The sequence below is a fragment of the Rousettus aegyptiacus genome, unplaced genomic scaffold, assembly GCF_014176215.1.
Source record: "Rousettus aegyptiacus isolate mRouAeg1 unplaced genomic scaffold, mRouAeg1.p scaffold_m13_p_3, whole genome shotgun sequence".
In the NCBI taxonomy this organism is placed as follows: Eukaryota; Metazoa; Chordata; class Mammalia; order Chiroptera; family Pteropodidae; genus Rousettus; species Rousettus aegyptiacus.
Window position 1 is genome coordinate 11,296,789 of NW_023416306.1, and position 24,764 is coordinate 11,321,552.

The window sequence follows — 24,764 nt, forward strand, 5'->3', positions numbered from 1 at the left end:
CATGCTCTGCACCCTCTAACCCTGCCTCTACACATCCTCAATGTCCTGCCTCCAAGAGAGCTGGGGTCTAGCCTCAGCTCTGCCTCTGACTCCATGTGATCTTGGGCAAGCTCTTAGCCTCTCTGAGCCTCAGTCTCATTAGGCTGCTGGGGGCTCTTGGGCAGATGAGACAAGACAAGGGAGTCAGTGACAAGTGCCAGGAGGGCTGACAAACCGAACCGCCGGCCTGCTAATTTCTGCCTCCTATATTCACCTCCACGCCCCGCCCCCCGCCCCCACTCCCACCCTCACCCCAGCAGCAGTGCTGACTCTCCCCTAAGCCCTGGAATGCAGCTGCTCACAGCCAGCAGAGGGAGGGAGGCGGCTTATAGGAAAATTACCCGGCGACAGCCCAGCCAACGCTGGTGCTCACAGCCGCCTCTGAGACGGGATCTGGGGGCCTGGCAGGCTCTTCCTGAGCCATGGACTTGGCCCCAAGCCTTGACCCTTGTCTGAGCTGGTGGCGTGGTGGGGGGTACCCTGAGCCCCACTCCTCTGGGACATGCCTACTCTCTGGCATCCAAAGAGACAGGGAGGAGGAGGCAAAACAGAGATAGGCCTTTGTGAAAGGAGAAAATTGGTTCCCGCTGCTGCACGCTGGGGCCCCAGGCGCAGACATGAAAAGGTCCCCCGCTGCCCCTTGCTGAATCTCGAGCTCTATATCCTGGGTACTGTCCCTGCATCATATACTTGGTACCATGCCCAGTGTCACATATGCCATTCTCTCTGCGCTCCACGCTGGGCCCTGTGCTCCTCACGCCTTGTCCCGCATGCATACCCTGATGTATGTTCCAGGCACCACGTCCCTTGCCACTAACACCTTGGACTGTGCTCCATGCACTATGTTGCATGCAGCTACAGTCGTGCTACATACGACCCTTGGAATCCCACGTCCACCGTTATCAGGTCCTGCCCCTTAAAAGCGTGTGCCATAGACCTTGTCCTGGATCCACAAATGGCGTCCCTCGAGCCATGATTCTCATCTGTAGCGCAGTGGTTAAGCAGCCTCTGGGACAGATTCTAAACTCTCCCTACCGTTACCTATGCGACCTGGGAAAAGTGACCTCCCTTCCCAATGCCTCGGTTTTTCCGACTATAAAATAGAATGATGTTAACACCCACATAATAGGAGTTGTTGTGGGGATTAAAAGAGATAATGCATTTCAGGTGCTCAGCCCAGTGCCTGGCACAGAGTGTCTGTAAAACGTTTGCTCGTATCGTAACCACTGTGCCTGAGTACCTGGACCGTGCCCCCTGGACCGCAGGCCAGGCTCCCACATCCCAGCTCCTAATACACATCAGACAATATCACACTGGTGAGATTGAAACGATCAGCTATAAGGAGGACATGCTTGTCCCCTCCCCTACAAGGGAGAAATCCAAGGCTCAGAGAGGGGCAATAATCTGCATGAGGTCACACAGCCAGAAAGGGAGAAGCTGGGAGGTGCCCACGGGCGTTCAGAAAGGCAGAGAGTAGATGAGTGGCAGGCTACGGGCATGTAAATTTACTTCTACAATATATGCGAATTACACTACAATAAAGCTGTTTAAAAGAGAGGGGGCGGGGAAGCCCATGCATTTCCAGTGCACGGGCCGAAGCATTTAGCAAGAGAAGTGACTTTCTGTGAGATAGTGGAGATGGTGGAGCAGGCGCTAAGCAACAGCTCCGAGGCCCAGCAGGGAGGAGCCCTGAGCAGCTCTGTTCCCAAACTCCTCTGCAGACCAGGTGTCAAAGAGAACCGCCTGGGAAACTCCAGGAAACACGGACTCCCAGACTCCACACCCAGCCTCTGAGTCTGCAGGTCAGGGTGGGGCCGGCAACCTGGGATTTTGAGGCTCAGCCTGGACTAGAAACAACTTATCAAAGCCCAACATCTCTTCGCACTCGGGGAAACCAAGGCTAGGCAGGACAGGGCACTTGCCAGATCTCGCTGATGGAGCAGTGCGAGAGCCAGGGCTGGAACTGGGATCCCCTTCCTTGTCCCTTCCCTCCTTTCCCTCCTCCTCTGTCCCCATTCCTCCCTGGCCCTCAGCCTCCGGGTGACTCAGAGCTCTGAGTCATCCCGTGGCACCACAGGAGAAACTTCTTAGGAAAAACAATCTCCAAACAAAGCTTCTCCAGATCTAGGGAACAGAATAGGCCCAGGGGGCTAGGAGACGGAGGGGGAAGAAAACACAGGGTGGAGTTGGAGGCCAGGACCGAGACCTGGTCTCTCCTCTTGGCAGCTCTTGTGTGGGGCCCTAGAGAAGGTGCTGCCCTGTACAGAGCCTCAGTTTCCCCACCTGTAAATAACACCTACCATTGCACATAAAAGCTCATATATGGACCAGGCAACATAAATACTTATAAGCTCTCCTGTTGACAATGCTTCCTCAAAACCCACAGGTAGCATCAGTTCCATTTTACAGACGGGGAAACTGAGGCTCAGAGAGGTTCAGCCCAAGGTTGCACTGTTAGGATGTGCAGAGCAGAGCGTGACTCCAGGGCTATCTGACTTCCAAGGCTTACTCTCACTTCTATGCACCTTTAAACATACCTACAATGTGAAGTAGCATACAGATCGTGTCTTACCAAACACGTAAGGTACATGGCCACAGTAGGTGCTCAACCACAAATGCCTCTCCTTTTCTCCCTCAATGTCAGGCCCAGTGGGCAGCACGCACGAACTCGAGTGATTGCTCTAGTGGCTCTGGGCAGAGAGCGCACGAAGCAGAGAGCGCCCAGGAGGACACAACAAGCCACCAAGGAGGAGCTTGTGAGCAGAGCCTTAGAGGACGCATGGAGGTTTGTTTTTGGCGAACTGGGAACAGGCAAGGAACAGGTGGAAGGAACGGCAAAAGCGAAGGCTCAGAGGTGTGGCCCGAACAGGGAAGTGCAGATGCTGGGGAGGTGTGCCCGCCTGCGGCTGCACATGTGGCTGGGGGAGGCGCCTGACTCCTGGGAGTCCTGGACTGATCTGAGGCGCTGGAGGACTTTGAAGCAGGGAGAGAGTAGAATCGGGACTGGTTGCATTTCTGGCTGGTGTCTGGACTGGGAGTCAGGACAGGGTTTTCCCTAGAGGCCTCCTTGGAGCCCCTCCTCCAAGCAGGCTTCAGGGACCACCCCAGATCCCTTGCTACTCACCCATGGGTCGGAATCGCCCCCGAGGGCCTCTTCCTCGGCCATAGCTGGGCTGAGCAGAGGGTAGGCAGGCCTCTCCTGACCACATCAACCTAATCACACTGGCCTATAAATAGGGCCCTGTGGCTTAGTCTGAAATAGCTGTGCCGGGCCCAACTCCCAACATGGGCACGCACAGTTCCGGAAACGGTCCTTCTCCTTGACACAGTTAAAAACCAAAACTTCCTCAGGAAACTATTGTTCATGTCCTAATTCACTTTCTTTAAACATGGGGCAGTGGGCTGGGGAAGACCCACCCACCTAGTGCTTATTATTGAAAGTGGGCCTTGTCCTTCCTTCTCTGCTTCCCACTCTCTGGGGACCCTGAGTGAGCTACTACCTCTCTGTGGGTCTCGGTTTTCCCAAATGAAAACTACAGAGGCTGGATGATACCCTTAGGGCAGTGGTCCTCAACCTTTTTGGCACCAGGGATCAGTGCTCCTATGAGAATCCAATGCCTGATGATCCGAGGTGGAGCTGAGGCGGTGATGCTAGCGCTGGGGAGCTGGGGAGCGGCTGCAAATACAGATGAAGCTTCGCGCACCTGCTGCCCACCTCCTGCTGTGCAGCTGAGTTCCTAATGGCCATGGATAAGTACCAGTCTGTGTCCCAGGGGTTGGGGACCCCTGACTTAGGGCGTTTGTAGCCAGGATGCTCTCTGGAATTGTCTGGGAGCTCCCACACCTAAAATACCCATTCCATTGTTATCCCTTTCTCAGTTAACTTGACATTTTAATGGCGTTTTTTAAAAATTGGAATTGCAATAAATATTTGAGCCAGGGAGAAATGGACAGGTCCAAGCCCTGCCACGTAAGGGCTGGGTGACCTTGGATGGGTCACTGTCCCATCCTGGGCCCCAGATTCCTCAGCCATCAGAGGAGAGTGCTGATGAGATGGTGCCCAAGGTCTATGACTTTTTCTTTTTTTAATTTAAAACTATTTTGTTTAGTATTGATGAGAAACATGATAGGCCAGCCTTGTGCTAAGTGCTGGAGCTAAAGAGACAAATGAGATCTCACCCAGCCCTGCGACAGACCCCCGTGGGCATTTCCAAACCCCTCAGCGTCCCACTGGAGGCCTCCTTCGGGGCTGCCCGGAACATCTTATTTTCAGTTCAAATTACAGATTTATGGCTGCACAGAGGACTCCCCACGCGGTGGATTGCAACATGGCCTGGCTGTAACCAACTCACGGGAAAACGAAGATAACCGGGCCGTCCCAGCGCACCAGGCATGTGCTTCAGACTTTACTTCCTCATCGTGTAATCCTCAACAACTCTAGGATCACTCCCATTTCACAGATGAGGAAACTGAGGCTGAGAGGGTTAAGAGATGTGTCGAGGACCACACAGCAGTCAGGGCCAGAGTGATGCTTCGGGCGCAGCCCTGTTTGCTTCTGGAGCCCAGGGTATAACCAGACGTTAGTGCCGCAGTGAAATGGTGCTGGGCGGCTCTCGTGAGCCCATCAATGGGGAATAACCCAGCGAGGGCAGGGGACAGAAAGGGGCACAGAGTACTTTACCCAGCTATACACATTCTGTCCAACCAGCTTACAGCACCGCCCCCTCTGACCCACCCTCCTCTCTCAACTCCTGTAAATCAAGCCGCTCCGCTCAAGAGCTGTCCATGGCTCCCTGGCACTCGAAGTATCAAGACGTGGCAGTCAGTGCCTCTCACGGCTCTGCCTGTTCTCTCCCTCCACTCCCCACCTCGACCCCACACCCCCGCTTCAGCCGCACCGCTCACTAGCTCACTAGCCCCGAGCACAGCAGCTCCGGGTGGTTAACCCTTGGCACACTCGACCCCCTTGTCTGGAACGCCCCATGCGGCCTCTCAGCCGAGCTCTCGACTCAGTGGAGGAAAAGGCTTCCTTGGCTCCCGGAGCCCCTGGCACTTATCACAATTCACTCCAGGCTCAGCCACCATAATTCTGGATCACCGAGGGCGGGGTGGGTCTGACGCGCCTCCCCTCTCCATGTTCAGAAACGAGAGAGAAGCATTCTGAGGACGGAGACCAAGCCTTGGACTGCGGCACAGCGTCAGGACGCCACGGTGTGGAAGAACCAGGCATTACACCCTTGGGGCTCACCAGTCTGGGCAAATCTCTCCCTTGCTTTAAAACTTCCAGTAGGGGTAAAACCCAAACTCTGAGCAAGGGCTCGCATAGCCGAGGTGCTGTCTGGCCTCCGAGGCCTTCTTCCTCCTTTCAGTTCCTCAACGACTCCACCCGCGACGTCCCGCCTCAGAGCCTCACACGGGCCATTCCCTCTGCCTGGGGACTCCCTTCCCTGCTCCCCCAGCCACCCTCGGTTCCCTCTTCAGGTCTCCGCGTTTTTCTCCGGGAGGCCTCCATCTGTCCTGACAGAACCCCCATCACGCCCACCCGATCCCATATGCTCTCATAACTCTGGTGGTTTCCTTCACAGCTGAAAAGAGAATGAATCTGTTAAGTGGGTAATAACTTCCTGCAAGGCCCAGGACTGTGAGACCATGAGGGATGGGAAAACCTGTTCTACGACACCCAGTTCCGGGCCTAAATGTCTGTCAAGCAAATGCACCCATGAATAAATGAATGAATGAGTCAATGAGCAAGTGAACCTACAGATTTAACTCCAGACAAGAAGGGAGTCAGAATCCCGGTGAACCTGAGAAGCAGAAAAACAAGGCTCGAAGAAGATCGGGGAAGTCAGAGATCAAATGGATGCTATGGCCTCCCAGAAGCAAAGTGGAGAGAGCTTCTAGGAGGTATCTGCTGCCCCTGAGAGGTGGTGCACGGAGCTCTGAGGCGACGCCCCTGGCGTTTGACGAGCAGGAGCTCACGGGGGCCTCCTTGGTTTCACCCGAGTTCAGTGGAGGTGGGCGTGAGGTGGGCACAGTGCAGCGGGGGACAAGCCAAGCTTACTTAACAGGCACTTGGCTGGGCCTGAATCAGCCTGGCCCTGCAGGGTCTGCACAAATGAGGAGGGCAGGAGACAGGTCCCTGTGTCATTGTTACCAGAAACATCAACAGAGCCTGACACTCTTTTGGGTGATGGATCACTTCGAGGAGATTCGGCTTTGGAGCTGGAGTAGTCAAGGCTTGATCCCAAAAGCTGGGGCTTAAGAACCAAGACCGGCCCCCATCGCTCCAGCCTGGGCAGCAGAATGCTCGGGCTGCGGCTGAAGTGCGACAAGTCCCCTCTGTAGGCCCACGGGGCCTTCTAGGAATTCTGGCTTTGAGGACAAAGCATTCTGGAGACCATCGGAAGGCCCCCTTTCAGCTAAGCTTTGGAAAAGAGGAACAGCTCTGACTGATTGTGTCACCCCTGGAAGTCAGCCAGGCGCAGTGGATGAGTAAGCCCCGAAGGCTTTCGGCCCCTTCTCTCTTTGGCAACCAAAGTGATGTCATGAGCTGAAGGGGTGTCTTCCGGGCTCTCTGCACAGTTCTATTAGAAAGGCACTTCTGTGCTGATGTTGGAAGGATCCCCTGGCAGCGATCCTTCCTGTTTCACAGCTCACAAAGTCCTTTGACACCTACGAGCTTGTGCAGTCCTCACAGCAACTTGTTAGGGGGGTGTTGGGGAAACCAACACACCCATTTTATAGGCAGAGAAACCGGGGCCCAAGGTGGGCCCTAACCGAAGTCTCCTTCTTGTAGCCCAGGACTCTGCACCTCACCCCCTGCATCTCGGTCACCTGCGAATCCAGGTCACCTGTGAATTTGATAGTCAGGTGGGCCCCACTCTGCCAGTCGTCCTCAGGTGGGTATGACTCATCCACCTGCCCCATGACTCACACTCCCCAGGTACTCCTCCTACAGTCAACAGGCCAGACTTGGCAGCCACGCCCCAGCTTTCCTCAACTTTCCAAAGCCTGCAGGGAGAATTCCTCCACCTCCTCCTCACCGGGACTCCACTCCCTTACAGAAGAACTAACAGGCCTTGACAGGAAAAACAACTGACCCACAGTCACACAGCCAGCAGGCAGCACGGCATGGTGGGGGCCCAGGCGCCCTGGCGCCCAGCCCAGTCCTGGCCTCTTCCCCACAGGATCCCCACTGCCTGGCCGCCCTCTCAAGGGAGGGTGAGAAACAAATGAGGTAACAGACAGAAACGTACTCGGAGCTTTACTAGAAAAACTGCAGAAACTACCTTTGAGTCCACTGTGACGACCAGCAGCTGCTTCCACTGTCGCTTCCAGACTCCCCTGGGCGGCCGGAGTGGGTTTAGGGGGACGCGAAGGGTGTTTGCATTGCTCTACCTACCTTGCGGGTCTGTGAAGCTGAAGAGGGCTGTTCCAGGGGGAGGTGCTGGGGTCGAGGCAGGAGATGCACGAGTGGGTATCAGCACCACCTGTAAATAAAGAGCCGAGACTCTCAGTGTCAAGGGCTCAGGGTCATCTGGTCAAATCAAAAGCTTCCACTCCTTCCCAGCCCCCACTACTAGCACCACACTGTCCCCTACTTGCACGTCTCCAACAAAGGGACATTTGCTTTCTGCGAAGGTTTCAAGACCTTCTGTTGGAGAGTTCGGCTGGTTAAAAAAAGCTGTCATTTGGATGTGCTAAAATCTCTTTCTCTATGCCTTATACTTACTGGTCCTGGCTCTGCCCTCTGTGGTTACCCAGAACACGTCTGTCACCCTGTTTCCCAATGGCTCCCTGGAGACTTGAAAACAGTGATCCTGGGCCCCTTAAGTCTTCCATAAGTGTACACCCCCTTTCCTCCAGCTCTTCCTGAGACCAAGGCGTCCAGCTCCCTCACCCCCTTCCCTGATCTACTCCAAATGAACCCTACTCCTTCTGACAGCATAAGACCCAGAATTAGACGTTCAGACAAGCTCTATCCAAAGCAAGACAAACAGAACTCTCACCTCTGTCATTTTAAATATCATGCCTCTATTAATCCAGCCTAAAATCCCATTAGCATTTAAGCTAATCCCACTGCATGACCGAATTCAGTTTACAATCAGCTTCAAAGCTATGGTTCAGGATCCTGGAATTAGACAAAATGGTCCTTCGGCTAACTAATTACGTACGTTGACCAAGCCAATGCCCCTCACTGAGTCTGTTTCCTTCTCTATAAAAGGGGGATTATGTTAGAACCCACCTATAGGGTCATTATGAGGACTAAATGAGACAAAATATATCACGGGCTTTGAACAGCGCATATATTTACTCTGATTATTAATTAAATCCCTAAGTCTTTTTCTAGAAATTATCTTTCTCGTCCTGTACTTGTGCAGTTTGGGAACCTAAGCTATTTACATGCCATCGTCTCACCTCTATGCCTAAGTAAGTAAGCACTGCTCTATTCTTGCAGGACTGTATTGTCATTATCTGGTGACAGGCCTTTCTCCCCCGTCAGACTGTAAGTGCCACCAGACTGCTTTGCCTGAGAAGCTTCAGCCCTGGCACATGACCTGGAAAACAGCAGACCAGTGGGTGTATGCTAGATGACCAGCCTACCTCAGCCCCCGGATTATGTAGCACAGCCTCTCAGCGTCCGACCCCCTTACACACACACACACACACACACACACACACACACACACACACTCCTACCTTCCAGGGACCACCTATATCTTTACCCTTCCTCACTCCCCAGAGTCCCAGTCATCTATATCCCAAGACAGCTGAGTAAGCTGGCTCCTGCCTACGCTAGAGAATTTCTCTGTCCGAACCAGCTTCTCCTAAGCTAAAGAGAGAGTCCACAGTCCCAAAAGCAGTGGGGCCCTGCAGGCTCCTGGGGGTCAGACACAAGCGAGCCCTGTTCTCAGCTGACGGTAAATGACCCAGGCATTCCTGGTGGATCTCAGCATTGTGAGCGGCACAGGCGCACGGCAAGGGATCTGAAAAGAGGTTGGGCGCTTATCCGGGCCCTAGGACCTGGTGCTAAATGCCACCTCTGTGGGCCTTCCTCAGAGTTCCACCCAAACTTCCTGGTTCCATGGGACAGACCAAAGCAGGAGTTGGCTTTAGACGTTCCTGCCAATATCTAATGATCTCTCGCGTTCCGTTAACTCTGCGAGAGGATGAGCTTTTCAAATCTAGCCCGCTTCTCTTCTTCGCCCCTCCGAATCAGACCTATATCCTCACTGGCGGTGCTGCATTTGTTTCCAAGTGTGTCCTGCTCCTCTCCCAGGGCTCCCCATCTCGGCAACAGCATCACCATCCTCATGTGCCAGGCCGGACGCCCGGGCACCACCCTTCTCAACCTCCCCTGCTCTGTCACTCTGGCCTCCAACACCACCGTGTCCTGCTGGTTCTACCCAAATGCGCCCTCCTCTCGCCACCCACACTGCACTGTGGACACCTCCGATCAGGCGATCAGGCGGCAGCGCCTCTCGCCTGGGTGAGAGCAGTGCTTCCTAACCGCTCCTCCCGCCTCCTCTCTACCCTCCCACCCCCACCACCATGCAGTCTCCTCTGACCAAGCCCAGCCCACAGTACTCCTCTGCTCAGACTCTACCATGGATGTTTCCCTTTGACCCCCAGATACAGGCCGAGATCCTTCACGAACTTCTCAACGTCTTTTATGATCTGCCCGCCTTGGCCCCCTGCGCCTCGGCTCTCCCCAGTTCCTGCCTTCCACCCACACCCCTCCACGCCCCAGCCAGGCACAGCTGCACTCTGTCCCTTAAGTCCTCGTGTGATCCTTGCACATCCTGCCTCCTCTGTTCTGGAACTCTCTCATCCCTGTTCTTTTCTCCTTCCACTCGCGATCAAGCCCTGCTGTCCTGCAGGAAATCTTCTCTAACCTCCCCTCTGAGGCTGAGCTCCTCTGACTCCCACAGACCTCTCATTTTCCCTGTTAAACCATGTTACATTCTGCTTCCAGGTCGGCCTCCCCGCCAAACCCCAAATTTAACTCTCCCGTGTATCCCAACGCCTCACCTAGGGCTGGGGCCACCACGGCTCAAGAGTCACAAAAGGAAAAAACCAGTGAGTGAATCACACGTGTGCACATACTCACGCTCTTGTAACCCGGCCACACAGAGGTGACTGAGAGTACAGGTGCTGCCATCTATGGGAAAACAGAGCACTACACTCTTTCCCGGGATTTGGACACTGGGAGCCCCAGTTTCAAACTGAGCTGGGTTTAGAATCAGCCCCAGCCGACTCCAAATTGGTCTGTTTTCCATGTTGGACCTTAAAGCTGCAGCGGCTTGAAAACAAGGTCCACAAACCGCGGACTCTGGTCCATCGCCCACACGCCCCAGATGGAGCCATAAAGAGGGGCGGTTCCTTCCAGCACTCAGATCCCAGCCCAGGCTCGCTGAGTGCCTGCCTGTCTGTGGAATTATATCAGGGAGAGGAGGCACTTTCTAATAGTCAGAGCTGACCATCAGCGGAAAGGCTGGCCTTCGGGTAGAGCCTGCCGTTAGTGAAATTGTGCAAGCCACCAGGAACCCCATCTGTCTAGTCTAGGTGGCTGAAGGCTTTCTGCCCTGGGGGTGGGGTGGGAGCGGCTAGAGCAGAGGTGTTTTCCTCCCAAAAAAACTGCACCCAGCTCACTGGGAGGACCTGCAGATTTGGTGAGAGAAACATGGTATCTGTCCAGTAATGCCAGAAGGGTTCAAACAGCCACCCCTGAGCACCTACCAAGTATTAAAACGCTTTACATACATCATCACTCATCCTTGCAATAACTCTGCCAAGCAGCTATTGTCCCTATTTTGTGAAGGAAGGACACAAGCTCAGAGAGGTGAAGTAATGTGCTCAAGGTCACACAGACAATATGTCTGGGCAGTTCCCGCTCAGTCAGGCTGCCTTCCCTATATCTTGGTCTCAATAAATTTCAAGCTATAGGGCTAGGCCTCTTGCCATAGAGGAAAACATAAAGCTTTGGTTGCTCTAAATTAGGAATGAGCAAACTTTTACTGTAATGGGCCAGGCAGTAAATATTTTAGGCTTTGCAGGCCACATACCCTCTCTTTTGTACATTCTTTGTTTGGTTTTGGGTTTGTTTGTTTGTTTTTAATAACCTTTTGAAAATGTAAAACCATTCTTAACTCAGAGGCATACAAAAACACCCAGGCTGCCAGTAGTTAGAGAATAGTGTTTATAATCTTAAGAACTTTGGGTGGAAATGTTTCCGCCAAATGCGAGGTCCTTCAGATGTATTTCTCCCCCTTTGGATGGCTTCCTATTGAGTCACTGTCTCCTAAGTAAGGGCCCTACCTTGCTCCGCAATTAGGCAGCAAAATATTTCAAGGGCTGTTCAGATTCTAGAAACTCAGGACTGTGAAACAAATCGTTCAATTCAGTGTTGGGAAATGAAGGAGGCAAATATGATGGATAGAAAGAAACTCTTAAAGATAAGACATTAAGAGATCTGGGCTCTTGTCTGGGTTCTGACCAGGGGACTTAGAATCTCATTATACAAAGCATGGTCCCTGGACCAGCAACATCTGAATCACCAGGGATGTCATTAGAAATGCAGAGTCTCAGGCCCCATCCCAGACCTACTGAACCGTAATATGCATTTTAACAAAATCCCCGGGGGATCCACGTGCAGGGTACTAGGGTATGTTTGAGATGCTCTAGAACACCTTTTATGTCCAACTGCAACATTGTTAACAAAACCCTTTCCCTGGGGAGAGAAAGGGTCCAAAGGCATCGGTCTTTACGTCGCAATATTAAGTCTCTGACCTAACATCTGCACTAGTGATGTCAAAAAGCACCCCGCTTTAGGATGCACAATTGACAGACCAAAACCTGCCACCAGATCTTGAAATCAAACCTTCAACTAGCAGAAAACTAGACCTGGGAAGACCAGAGAAGGTGCCGTTCCCCATTTTGCAGTGGGGGAAAACTAATTAGAAAGAGAAATGACTATCCCAGGACAAACTAGGGGTCTCACCATGGCCAAGTTCCTTAATCTTCCCAGGCCTTAGGTTTAATAATAACTGAAATCATTTTGGTTTAGATGAGTACTTTCGAAGCCTCACACGTGGTGGAGTAGCATCTGGAGGCCTTGCTGTGCACTTTAGGAAATTCACTTGCTCTCTCTGGGCATGAGTATCCCTGGCCATGGAGTAAGGGGGTGGGGCCAGGCGATTCCCAAGGGCCAACTGTAAAGGTTGTCTGGAAACAGTTTTGAGGTGAAGGCAGTCAGGAGAGAGGCCTCAGCTGAGAGTCACCACAGTCACACCCAAGTCCCTCAGCTGCGAACCCAAAGTCAAGCCCTCTGACCTAAGTGTGGAGGCAGAGCGGTGACCTGGCATACGCTCAAGGGCTTTTAGTGCAAAACGGAAACTAGAATAAGAACGGGCTTCTCTCTACCTCTTCAAGCCTGGGATCTTACCCATGATCCTTTACTGACGCTGAACTGTGCAAATGTATTTGCTAAATGAATGAATGAAGTACAACGTTTGGGGGAAATGCCCCCTGAGCCTTTTAATAGGACACCTGGACTTTTGATAACCTGCTCCCAATGCTGCCTGAAGAAGGCTACCACCCTCACGCATGGCTGGTGGGAACAATTTTTGGGGAAGCAATTTGGCAAAATGTAGCAAAAGGTGTCAAATATGTCATTTTTGACAAACTCCAAGTTTCAGGCTCCCTTCTGAGAAATACAAAAAGAATCATTTATACACTAGGATGTTCATTGCTGCATTGTTTATAAATATTGAATTTATAAATATTTATAAACAGAGTTTACAAATGGCAAACGATAGAGGATCAGTTAAATGAACCATGGTACATCACACCATAGGTAAAATAGTACAGAGCGATAAAACATCAGATGGGCACATATCATTTTCATAAAAAAGTAAAATTGTTTTACAAATAAAATGTATTATCTCTCTTCTTTAATCCCCTGGACTATTGGAATGAAAGATTTAAAATAGCAACAAATATGCATTTATCTACTTAAGTATAGTATACTCCCAAAACTCTTTTAAGAATTAAATTTAGTTATGAATAATATGAGAAAATATTTTATAATGATGAAAAAACAAAAAGTCAGAATAGAAAATTATAATGTGGTAGGACCACAATTATGTGAGGGTAAAAAAAAAAAATATGCTGAAAATATCAGGAAGGAAATGCACTCAAATGTTAGCAGTGATTATCTCTGGTTGGCAGACTTATGGACAGCTCTTTTTCATACTTTTTCATTTTCCAAATTTCCTATCATAAACATTTATTATAATTATAAAAAGAAATAAAAAGTCTTTGGAGGAGAATAAAAAAAAGTACTCTATGTCCCACAGGTATCCCACCCACGGCACTTTGCCAGCTCCCCAAAATTAACCAGTATTTACTGAGTACCCATTAAGGGCCCAGCCCAGCCAAGGTCATTATAGAAAGGAAATGAAGGGCCAAGCCCCACCCGGAAGGCTCACATATGCCGTATATACATACATTCTTTGCTTGGCAAATAAGCCGGACCCAGATGCTATCCTTGAGGTTGAAAAGTAATAAGGCTATTTGCTTAACCAGTTAGTAGAATCGATAAGGTGTTCCCACTGGCGTGGTGCCTTCCTTGGAGTTCCCTGAGAGTTCCCTTCCCTTGAGCCATGGTTCATATCGTTTTTGGAGTCCCCTTGGGAAGAGCAAATTTCAAGAATACTTTACAGCCCAGGAAGAAAACTATTATCCCTCAGTCCAAGCATTGAATGCAAGAGGTGCAGAGGCTCCTTCTGAGGCAGAAAAAGCAAGGCACCAGGAAGGAGTGGGAGGTGGGTACTGGGAAGGAACCTAATGGGACTTGTGGGTCCTGGCTAACCCTGGGCAAGAGAGCTCACATCCTCAGGCCTCAATTTCTTCCTGTATGAAATGGGGCCCATCATGACAACCTCAGAACTACTGTGAGACTCAAAGGGGAGAAAGTAAGTTAGTTCATTTCTCTAGGCCAAGCCTCAGTTTCCTCATCTGTAAAACTGAGTCATTATCCCCTCTCACAGGGCTGTTTAAAGATTAAACAAGACAATGAAGACAAAAGGTGAACGCACACAGGACGCATGCTACACACAGTGGCCATGATCCTTACTGCTTGTAGAACAGAGAGTAGAATACATAAATGAATCCTAGGCCTCAACTTCCTTATCTGCGAAATGGGGCAACCAATTCAGTCCATAAAGACCAAACTCATGAACAATAGCTGAATCTCCAATAGAAACTTCAATACAGATGACTCCTGTGGGCTCACTTTGTACTCGCAGACATGCAGGTCCTACGTTCCTGAGCTGAGCACCAAGCCCTCTGATTCATGTCCAGCAGAACTGGGAAGGTCTGACATTATCCTGTCCACCCGCCTAGTATAAGGCAGACATTGGGGCCCAGAAAAAGGCACACATTAGTACAAATCACCCAGTACTTTGTCAGTGGCACAAGCAGGACTCAAGCCCAGGCCTTCTGCTGTCCACCATGCCCACCGCTTTTCTCTGCCCTGCCCTTAAATTGCTGCTGTGGTCCCAGGCATATGGCAGGGTGGGGAGTGGAGGGGAAGATGGAGAGCAGCAGGAACCAAGCCTGCCTGCGGTCTCCAAACTCACAAACCACATCAGGCTGAAATATGACACACACTCACTCAGTTGAAAGGGAGGAGATATTTTTACATAACAACCCCCAGCTGCCTAAATACTGGTCTCTTTCTTTCCCTCCCCCAAAAATGCATAACTCCTGGGACCTGCTTTTTCCTGCTTCTGCTGCCATTTTCTTGGGGAATAAGCATAGGGCAAGGAGGCGTCCACTTTCCCTGGCTTCCCCAAAAGCTTTCCAGAGGGGGGAGGTTGGTCCTGGCTGCACCCTCAACCCACTAAGTGACTTTGGGCCAGTCTTGTGTTCTCTGAAATGGAGGGAAAACTGACCTATCCTCTGGAGTCCTGTTGATAGTATAGAAAAGTATGAATTTACAAACAGCCTTGGGAGGCCCCTCCAGGCCTCTCTGCTGCAGAACTGAGCCATGCACCCTGACTCACCTCCATTGTCACAGCCACAGCAAAATTCCTCCATCGGTTCTCATGTCAGCACTGGATGGAACCTTCAGGAGACCGTGCGCCGTGATTAAGAGCTACAGCTCTATAGTCAGACATTAGGAATCCTGGCTTCACCATCTAATGCCCCCACAACCCGAGGCGCGTTATTTAGCCTCTCCAAGCCTCAGTTACCTCATCTGTAAAAGGGGATAATCATAGTACCTACCTCAGAAAAATGGTTGTGAGGAATCAATGAAGTAATTAATGATGTTTCAGTGCTCGGTATACTAAAAGGTGGCTTTTTATGATTAGCATGCCGATCGACGGCCCCCCATTTTACAGTTGAGGAAACTCAGGCCCAGAGAGAGAGCCAGGCCTTGCCCAGGGTCGCTCAGAAGAGCTAAGACTACAGTTCCACTCACAAGTCAGTGCTTCTAATTTCTCTCAGTCCCACGGTCTCAGATAAGCAAATACACACCCTCGAAAATTGTAGAGTTAGGCTGTAAAGTTTTCTTGAAAACTGGAGACCAATGCCTGAGCCCAGGAGTACAGACATACAGAAATCATCTCTATGACTTGATCACTTCTCATGAAAGCCCCAAACTGCCCACACGGAGTAGGGGGAAGTGATCTACTAGTACTGGGAGACCAAGAAATAGGAAGGTGTCCGGTCGTCATCAGCCCTTGCTTGTAATGGTTTGGCACGAGTTTGCACACAGCTGTGAACAGTGGCTACCGCCTCTGGGGGAAAAAGGGGTTTGGAGGGATGAAGTTCACGCTATACTTTTCTCTATGCTTGAATCTTTACGACATCTTTTGCTTTGAAAATAATAAAAAAGAAGAAAATAACAGCAAAACTCAAAGTAAGTTAGCAGCTTTATCTAGCAGTTATCTGCTTTCAGATGAAATTCATAGCAGGTTCTGAGCTCTTCGGCTAGACTTCCAGAATCTGCCTCTCCATCCCAGGGCCACTGCTCTGGTTCGGACCCACATGCTCTTCCACTTGACCACACAATAACTTCCTTGGGGTCCCCCTGCCTCCAGTTTACCCCTTCTAATGCATCCCCTACATCAGCCACCAGGTTGAGATGTATCGCTGCTCTGGCCAAAATCCTTTCTCAACTTCTCCTTGGCTTTAAAATGAAGTCCAAACCCTTAGTTTACAACCTAATTCCATCTTTATTAATGGTCTCAACTCCCTCCACTCTACCCTTCCCCTATCCTCCATTCTAGCCATGTGGATTGCTCAGAAAACCTCAGTGCCTTTGCATAAGCTGTTCCTGTTTCTTAGAATGTCTTTTCCCTCAATCTCCTTATTTCTTAGGAAACTATTACTATTACTGAGACAGACTTAGTCACCCCTCTCACAGGCTGAAGTAACTCTCAGTATCGAATGATTGTGTTGATCACTATAGATGGGATGTATCTTAAGGATAGAGCTTTGTACTCTTCAAGGGCCCTTGGGCCCTCACAGAACAAGGCATTAGCCCCGAAGTGTGCTGAATCAAGGAAGCAAGGAGGAAGGAAATGCCATGAGAAGAAAACCCCACAGCCCCCCACCCCCTGGGAGCTGCCTGGTTTCCCAAGTTCATGTGAGTCCATAAAAAAAAAAAAAAAAAAAAAAAAAAAGACTATGGAAAATTCTAGAGTTCCCTTCTCTGATTCACACGAAAACCTCCTTTGCTGCTGTATAACTCACTCCAGTGCCAACCTAAGCTCCCCCGGCTGTTTACAATTTCCCTGGCATTTATAAATAGCGAGGCCCCAGAAAGGAAAATGGCGTTTCAAGGGAGCTGGATGCCCACTGTCCCCCTCCTGTCCTTCCTCTTCTGCTCCAAGCCTCTTCCTCTAACCTCCCCAAGAAACACCAACCAGTACCCCCACGTGTGTGTGTGCGTGTGTGGGGTGCTCAGCCCCTAAGTGAACGGAACACTCAAGAAGGAGTCTAAAGTCCCACCAGCTAGAAGGAGTCAGCTAAGGGCCAGCTGGATCTGAGTCCCAGCTCTGCCCCCTCCTGATTGTGCGACTATCATCATCCTATCACAAACTCTCAGGACCATTAAGTTCCTTCGGCTGTGCGGTGGGTCTAGGGTCAGACTTCAGCAAGCAATGGTCGCCACAAAGTGCAGCGCAGCAAAAGGTCATGGGGTGCCCTGGTCAGAAATCTGGTCCTGGGAGAACAGGACAGGCAGGATCAAGTCTTTGACAAGCCCGCCTGAGACCAAACAAAAGCAGGAGGCACCTCCCCAGAGGCTCTGCCTTCCACGAAGCCCACGTTACCCCCAGCACAGAGTTTCGGCTTTGTAAAGATTCCCCTGTCTGCTCTGAGGAAGGTGGGAAGGCAGAATAAAGGGTAAATGACTGGGCAACTGAGGAGCTACAAGAAATGTCCTCTGACCACCGACAGCTTCCAAGGATTCAGGCTTTCCCAGAGAAGCCAGCCTGCACTGACCAGGGGGACACTACTGTAATCAGGCTCTGGAGTGATCAGACCCCAAAAGTGATGGGGACCCAGGGAGAAAGGCAGATTCCAATCACTGTCTCCAACTCCGAAGGAAGTTTGCCCGTGAGTCAAATACTGCAGGACTGAGGAGACAGCACCTACGGGTAGCAAAAGCAAGCAGATTTCCGGCGACTAACAAGGAAAACTTTCTAAGAGTGCTGGGTCCAGAAAGAGGAAGGAGGTGGCGGGTTCCTCATCGCCCAGGGCGGACAGGTAAAGGCATTATTTGTTACCCTGGAGTCCAGGATCCGTGGAGCAGACTCTCCAGCAGAGCCACCGCCCCGAGCGCGGGCGGGCGACTACCTGCAAGCCCGGGTCGGATACTCCAGAGAGCGGGGTGACCCGGGGCCCAGTTCCACCAGCCGCGGGGGCGGGGTCAAGGTTAGCTCAGATGCTAGCGGCACAGCGGGGCCTGTAGGTGGGGGCCCGGCCGCCCTCCTCTCCCGCGCTAGCCTCCCTATCGAATTCTCCTCGGTTTTCTGGAAGCCGAGTTAGGTGGAGAAGGGAAGCCCTTCTCCAGCGAAACCCCCTTGTCCGGGCCGAGCTCCAGGCGATGGCGAGCTCGGGCAGGGAGAGGAGGGAGAAGAAAGACCCAGATGCACGGATCCCCAGATGCCTGGGGTCGTGGCCGCCCCTCTCTCCTCCCTACCTGCTGCTGCGGCGCTGGCGACAGCGGCTGCTGGGTCCAGCTGTGCTCAGCTGGTTCCGGGCGGCCGGACTGGAGCGCTGCTGTGTCTCGGCCGGGGTGGGCAGGGCGCGGGTCGGAGCCGCCCTCGGGGCGGGGCGGGGCGGCCCGGATAGGGGCGTTGGTGGGGGTGAGGGTGGGGGAAGCGTCGGCCCCTCCCCTAGGCTGCTGGGAGAACCGCGACGCTGGCTCTAGGCTAGCATTCTTACAGTCCGCTGCATGTCACTTTACCAGCCCACCGCTCCTTGCCCAAGTAAGCCATCAAGCGCCCTACTTTATATGCGAGGAAACTGAGGCCAGGAGCACGTAGGGTATAGCTGCAGGAGCCTGGGGAGGGGCCTGGAGGGGAGGAGTCGCAGGGGGTGGATCTGGGCTGGACTGGGGCAGAACAGCTCAGCTGGGTAGGTAGAATGCCATGTTCCACTAGGACCGGTGGAGGCAGATTTCAACTCCAGTGAGGTCCGAGTTCAGGAGGCAAAGCCCTGAGCGGGTGACATGGGCTTCCCGGGGGCAAAAGCAGGAGAGGTAGGTGTACAAGCAGCAAGCAGCTAGACCCACTGACGGTGATAAGGGAAAAGGATGATTCCCAACTTCATTCCTAATTAAGAAACCAGAAATGCCAAAGAACATCCCTGTCCCTAAGTTAAAATAGTAAGCAGGGGCTGTGCAGTAGGACTGCCTGGGTTGGAACCCCTGACAGGTACTAACTAGCCCTGTAACTTTAGGCAAGTGACTTAACACAGCAGAGCCTCCGTTTCCTCATCCGTAAAATGGACATAATAGCTGTGTCTTCACAGGGCTGTTGGGAAGACTCAGTGAGCGAAGACTCTTAGCACAATGGCAGGTACTAGGGGTTCTCTGTAAATGGAAGTTCTTGTTAAAGGTGTGATGGCGGATATTAGGTGTTTGGGCCAATCCACATTGCAAGATGAATGCAGGGCCACTGTAAACAAGGGTAATATTTTATCTCAACAGAAGCTCAGATGCATTTGAGAAATAGCCATTTAGGATAGAGCGGGACCTAGGAGAGCCTCCCAACACACCTGGTGTATACATGGCCTCCTGCACTCCTCTGTGGAGAGTCACACAAGAGGAGACTGGACCAAGTGACCGAGATGTCCATTCCCAGTATAGGGGCTGGCAGCAGCCCCAAGTTCAGCTGGGTAAATCTCCCTCTAGCACAAGGTAAAATGTACCAAGTCAATAACTGCCAGGTGCTGGGGCTCAGACTCAGAAAAGCATAGAAGCCAAGAGCACGACACTCACTTCTGTTTTTCCACTGAGTGGCATTAGGGAAGCCGCGGGGCCTGGGGCATCCCAGCCCGCTCTTCCTCCCGCTCCATCTTTGTACAACACTCGGAATGATGGGAACTATTTCTTAAACACTTCTGGACTTTCCACGTATCACCTACTTTCATCCTCACATCCCGACACACCCCCACCCTGGCCACACACACAAGGTAAGCATCACCATGGGCAGTTTTCAAATAAGGAGGCCAAGACAGAGAGAGGGTTAAGTAGCTCTCCTACATCCACACACGCCCGAGTCTTTGGCCTCCTCTCTTTTGCTCAATGTCCTGTGTCATACTCTGTCACCCTTCCTGACTTGGGAAACTCTGCCTAGTTCCACTTTATGTCAGAACTGAAGCAGGGTGCCCGCCCCCCAGGGAGGCTCATACCCTGCCACTCCTTGCTTCTTGCAGAGGCTGCCTGTGGCCCACTATGGGGTGGGTGGGGAGAAAAGCAGAAATGCAGATGATTTGGCTCTGGGCTCTTTGATTACATACTCCGGAAGACACATGCCCTGGAATTATCTAACACATCATTTCCAACCCTAGCAATTTCTCTCAGGCAAAGGGAGGTAAACCTCTGAATCCGTGTCTCCCTAGAGCTGGAGCATATCACACTGGGATGGAGAACTTGGAGACAATGGAGAACTCCTGGTCCAACCTCTCGCTTTAGAAATGGGGAGACTGAGGCCAAGAGAGCAGAGGCTTACACATATCCTCCTGTGATTACTCCATTTGGTACTGGAAAAGTACCAAAAATAATTTAAAATAATGACGATGACAATGATGGTGGTAAGCAATACTTATATTGGAGGGCTTAGTGAATCCTTGGCACAAAATCCCAGGAAGACTTGTGGACTCACCAGGCTTTTTTGGATTTATGTACATCAACACGTATGTTTCCCAGCTGGTCAAGATACATGTTGGCCTGACCTTTCAGTCAGGGGCAAGTCTGTCCTGTACGGACGTCTCCTCCACCTTGGTGTCTTATTCTTATTTCCTTCTAGGCAACTTTTTGTTTTCCTCTCTCCATTGGGTCTAGGCATCACTAAGGCCTAGTCACCCTGGATCTTCACCTTCAGGACAAATGTCTTCTTGTTTTTGCTGATAGGGATCTCCTCTCCCAGAAGAATTCTGATGTCTCCTTTTGCCAGAAGACCACCTCCTTCCCAGGAGGGTGGAATTGGAGAAACAAAGGCCACACCCAGGCCATGCAGTAGAAACTTGAGGGGTGCCTGCTCCCTCTTCTGAGACTAGCTCACCCCACCTATAGGGGTGGCCCTTCCTTGCACCCATATTTGTCCTAGAGCCCCACCCCAAATACAGTTGACAGCATAAGGAGAGGTCACCAGAACCAAGCTGGACTATCAGAATTCAGAATTAGAGTTTGGGACTTAACAATGTTGGCTAATTAACTAGGCCTGTGAGGACTGGTCATCTCTGAAGGGTCTGCTGTTTTGAGGTGGCCATTCTCCACAGAGAAAGCCAGTGAGACTCCTGTTAAATGGCTAGGTGGGTGTGGAAAAACTCAGAGAGGAGAAGGCTGGGCTGGCCTTTTGGATCTGTCGGGCTTTTGGGGATGCAGGCCTCTCCTGAAGCTAGCTTCAGAAAAATGTTATTAGGATAAGTATTTATTGAGCATCGAATGACTTATAGCAAGTTTCCAGAAACAGAGGACAAGACGGAGATTTTGTGCCAAGGATTAATTGAGGAGATGCTCTCAGAACATCCTGGACTATCCAGGAGGGCAGGGAGGCAGTTGGGCCTTAGGGTCAGACCAGAAACAGGGCCTGAGTACTAAAGGAAACCCAGAAAGTACTCTCCGTCCTGCACTGCTGCCCATCTTAATTATCGTTCTTCCCCACATCAGACAAGCATCTCATTAGCTTTCCACATGCTAACTTGAGTCAGATGCCTGCCTTTTATCCAGCTCACTTGAGCCAAAGGGACTGGGCACACTGCACAAACCTGGCTGCTCCCACTACAGCCTTTGGATGGAGAGAAAAGAGAAGCAGAAGCCAGGCAGAGGAGACAGCTTCGCTAGCCTGTCTTCTGGAAAGAATAAGAACAGACTTGAGGAATGGGATGGCGTCTTCTGCTAAGGGCACAGAATTAACAAAGGCGTGGAGGTTGGAGGAAGACAAACCTGGGAGAAGGGAAGGAGTCTTATTGGCTCCAGCCTGGGTCCCTTCAGTGGTGTGCTAGAGCTGGCCTGAACCAGCTTGCAAGCGCTGGTTGTTAAACTTCCAAGATATTTGACAGCCAGTCGTTAAACACAGCCTTCAGTAACAATTAACTTACATGAACTTATAATTAAATAAATTATAAAATAAAGGTAAGACCGTCCCACAACTTATCCCTTCCTAATTATTTTACTATGCTATGATCTATGCTCCTAAGGCCATTTTCACTGTCTCTATAGTGGAAATGCTATATAATCGTGCGCTGTTGCATGTCACGTTCCAGTTCCACGTTCGGTGACTTCACCACACTGGGAATCCGAAATCAGCCAGGAAATCAGGGCTTCTCTTCTCCCCAACACCTCCACCCTCACCCCACCCGATACTGTTGTCTGACATTTACCAGCACAGCACCCTGGATTCCCCGTTCTGCTCTCTGCCTGGAGAGTGCCTGTTTTTCTGTATATCTTCCTCACTGACTGGGGGCTCAGAAGAAGGAGAAAGTGTGTTTGCTGGCTTTCTAATGTATCCCCAGTGTCAAATTGTGCCTGACACAGAGCAGATGCTTAGCAAAGTCTCGTTGAATGAATCAGTAAGTGCGGGGTATGAGACATGAGCTTGATGAGATGGAGTGAGTTGGGACGCATCAGAAGGACTCGGGAGAGGAATGCACTTTGAATTCCTAGAGCTGCTAATCCTAATGTCTTCTGAGTCCCTGGGCGGGAATGTGTTTGTTGCATGATTTTAATGAGAACTTAGAAGTATGAGTTCCATACAGTCGCTGTCAGCTCGGCCATAAAACCTACAGTTGATGAATTTCTACATCGTTGGATGCCTAGCTGGCACGATTCTATAACTGTGCCTTGTAAACACCAATCAGGTGCCAGACAGCATGGGCCTCAGCAAGGCTCACTGATTCTGTTAACCAGCAGAAAATTCTCCATCCAGCCTCCCAGGTTAGATTCTCAAGGAAATTGCAAAAGTACTCAGATGTCCTTCCTCTTTCTACCAGGCCTGTCGCTGCTGTCCACAGCTGCACACAGTTGGCCCTGTGACAGTGGCACTTATCATAGTAAAAACTGAAATTGTAATTATAACTATCACTTTGGGGGCACTTATTATATGCCGGCCACTTTATAATTTCAAGTAAGCCTTATGAGTACCATCTAAGTTAGGTTTTATCTTCAATTTTTCAAATAAATAAACAGGCTCAGAAAAGGTAAATAACCTGCATAAGGTTCCATAGCTGGGTGAGTGGTAAACTGGGATTTGAACCCAGGTCTGTCTTGAAAGCTCAGGCTCTTTCCACAGACAATGTGAAAGAAGGTCAAGGAGAAGGTAGAGGCTTTTCCAGACTTCCTGTCCAGGATCAGGAATTATTTCATTTCATCTTGACAGATGTTAGGGTCTGACCCTTCCCTGTACACTTCACGTAATGCTTCATAACAAGTCACTGTTCCTTTATAGGAAAGTGTTTGGAGTTTTTTGAGAAATGTAGACCTATTTTAAGAAAGATTATAAACTGCTGTGCTTTAGAAATATAAAGTAATTCGTAAAACCCCATAAACACACGCACCAAAAAAATCTTTGAGTCAGTGCTATTTTTGTATTCTCTTATGCTGTGTGCACACAGGAAGTTCACATTTTCTCTCTTTTCCTCACTTATTATTTACTTACTGCTTTTCTAAGTACCAGCTATGTGCAAGCCCCATGCTTGGGGCTAAGGGCACAGAAATGAATTCACAATGACATCAATCTTTGTAGGGCCTGTGGCCAAGGAAACAGACACTTACAATAGGATGTAATGGGAATTAAGATATGGGAAGCTCTGGTGGGGGTGGGATGAGAGGCTGGGGTACACGGACAGGGTCCAAGAACACTGCAAGGAAGGGGATGAGCCGGGCCTTGGCGGAAACTTCTCTGTCCTCCATTTTTTGATCTGATCATTGTGTCCATCTCAAAGAGTTGTGAAGAAAATGAAATTATCCGTGTCAACTGCTTGCTACAAAGCATGGGGCATAGAAAAGGCTCTGTAAACAGTAGCTGGCATCATTATGGGAACCGTGTAGGTAAAGGCATGGATATGTTTAAGATGACAATGTGCCAGCAAGTCCTGAATGCAGGAGACATGGGCTGAGTCACAGAAGATAGAATTAGACAGCAAGAGGACATAAGGCGGAAGAGGATTACAGGATTCACAAGTGCCTGCTCTGAGCATTATTTCCTCCAAATCTGACAACGAATTCCTCAGCCTCAACTATCCTCACTCCCAGGTCACAGATGGAGAAACCGAGGCTCAGAGAGGTGAAGTCCCTTGTTTCCATCGCAAAGCTGGGATGAGAACCCGGATTTCACTCCGAAGCCGCCGTCTCCAATGTGGGGCGGAGAGCATGCCAGACTGAGGGGATGGGGCGGTGGGAAGCTGTCAGCGGCTCTCATGCAGGAGACAAGCACTGTTGGAGCTGGATCAAAAAGAAGCTTCTGCTCAGGGGCTCAGGGGCACAGGGGCACAGGGGCCGGCTGGCCTCCACGCCCTACCTGCCCGGGATTTAGCAGAAGAGCTAGCTTTTGTTCTGGATGAATCAGCCCAGCTGTTTCTGAAAGCCCAGCCCCACTCTTCTGGGCTCAGCGGACCAGAAGGCATTCAGCTGTCCCCACGGGTCACCAGTGGGGTGGGAGGGGGCGGCACTTTGTACCCGGGACTGTGGCATGTACAGAGAGCTATATTATCACAACACGGAACAATGGGCTTTTCAAATGTGTGTGCTGCGTCTTGTGCTGCACGTCGTAGTGGAAACACAATCAGGCCAGGAAAGTATTACGTTCTTTAGAGTTCGGAGAAAACAAGCAAATAAAATGAAATCCACGACTCACTCTTGTAACAGCTGATTGGATTAAGGTTTTAGTCAAGAAGTTGATGCCTGCTCTACAGTTCCCTCCTCTTGCACTTGGCTCCCCCCTTCGATTCTCCCCATTCTTTTGTACTTCTTTTTTCTTTTTCTT

The 24,764-nt window shown here is 50.8% G+C and overlaps 1 protein-coding gene across 5 annotated transcripts in view; it reads right to left on the reverse strand.

Moving 5' to 3' along the window:
• The window catches only part of GSN (gelsolin), a 51,146-nt gene extending 32,785 nt beyond the window's left edge, over positions 1-18,361 (reverse strand). For 3 of the 5 annotated variants that reach the window (XM_016155926.2, XM_036218332.1, XM_016155921.2), the window contains exons 1-2: positions 18,257-18,361; positions 7,442-7,529 (exon numbers count right to left, since the gene is read on the reverse strand). Coding sequence is in view for 1 of the 5 variants with exons in the window: in XM_016155923.2 (XP_016011409.2) it covers positions 3,164-3,205 (42 nt within the window). In the remaining 4 variants the exon portion in view is untranslated. Of the gene's footprint in view, positions 1-3,163; positions 3,278-7,441; positions 7,530-18,256 lie in introns of those variants that run through there. The other 2 variants (XM_016155922.2, XM_016155923.2) reach the window with 2 other exon arrangements.
• Between the last annotated feature and the right edge of the window lie 6,403 nt (positions 18,362-24,764).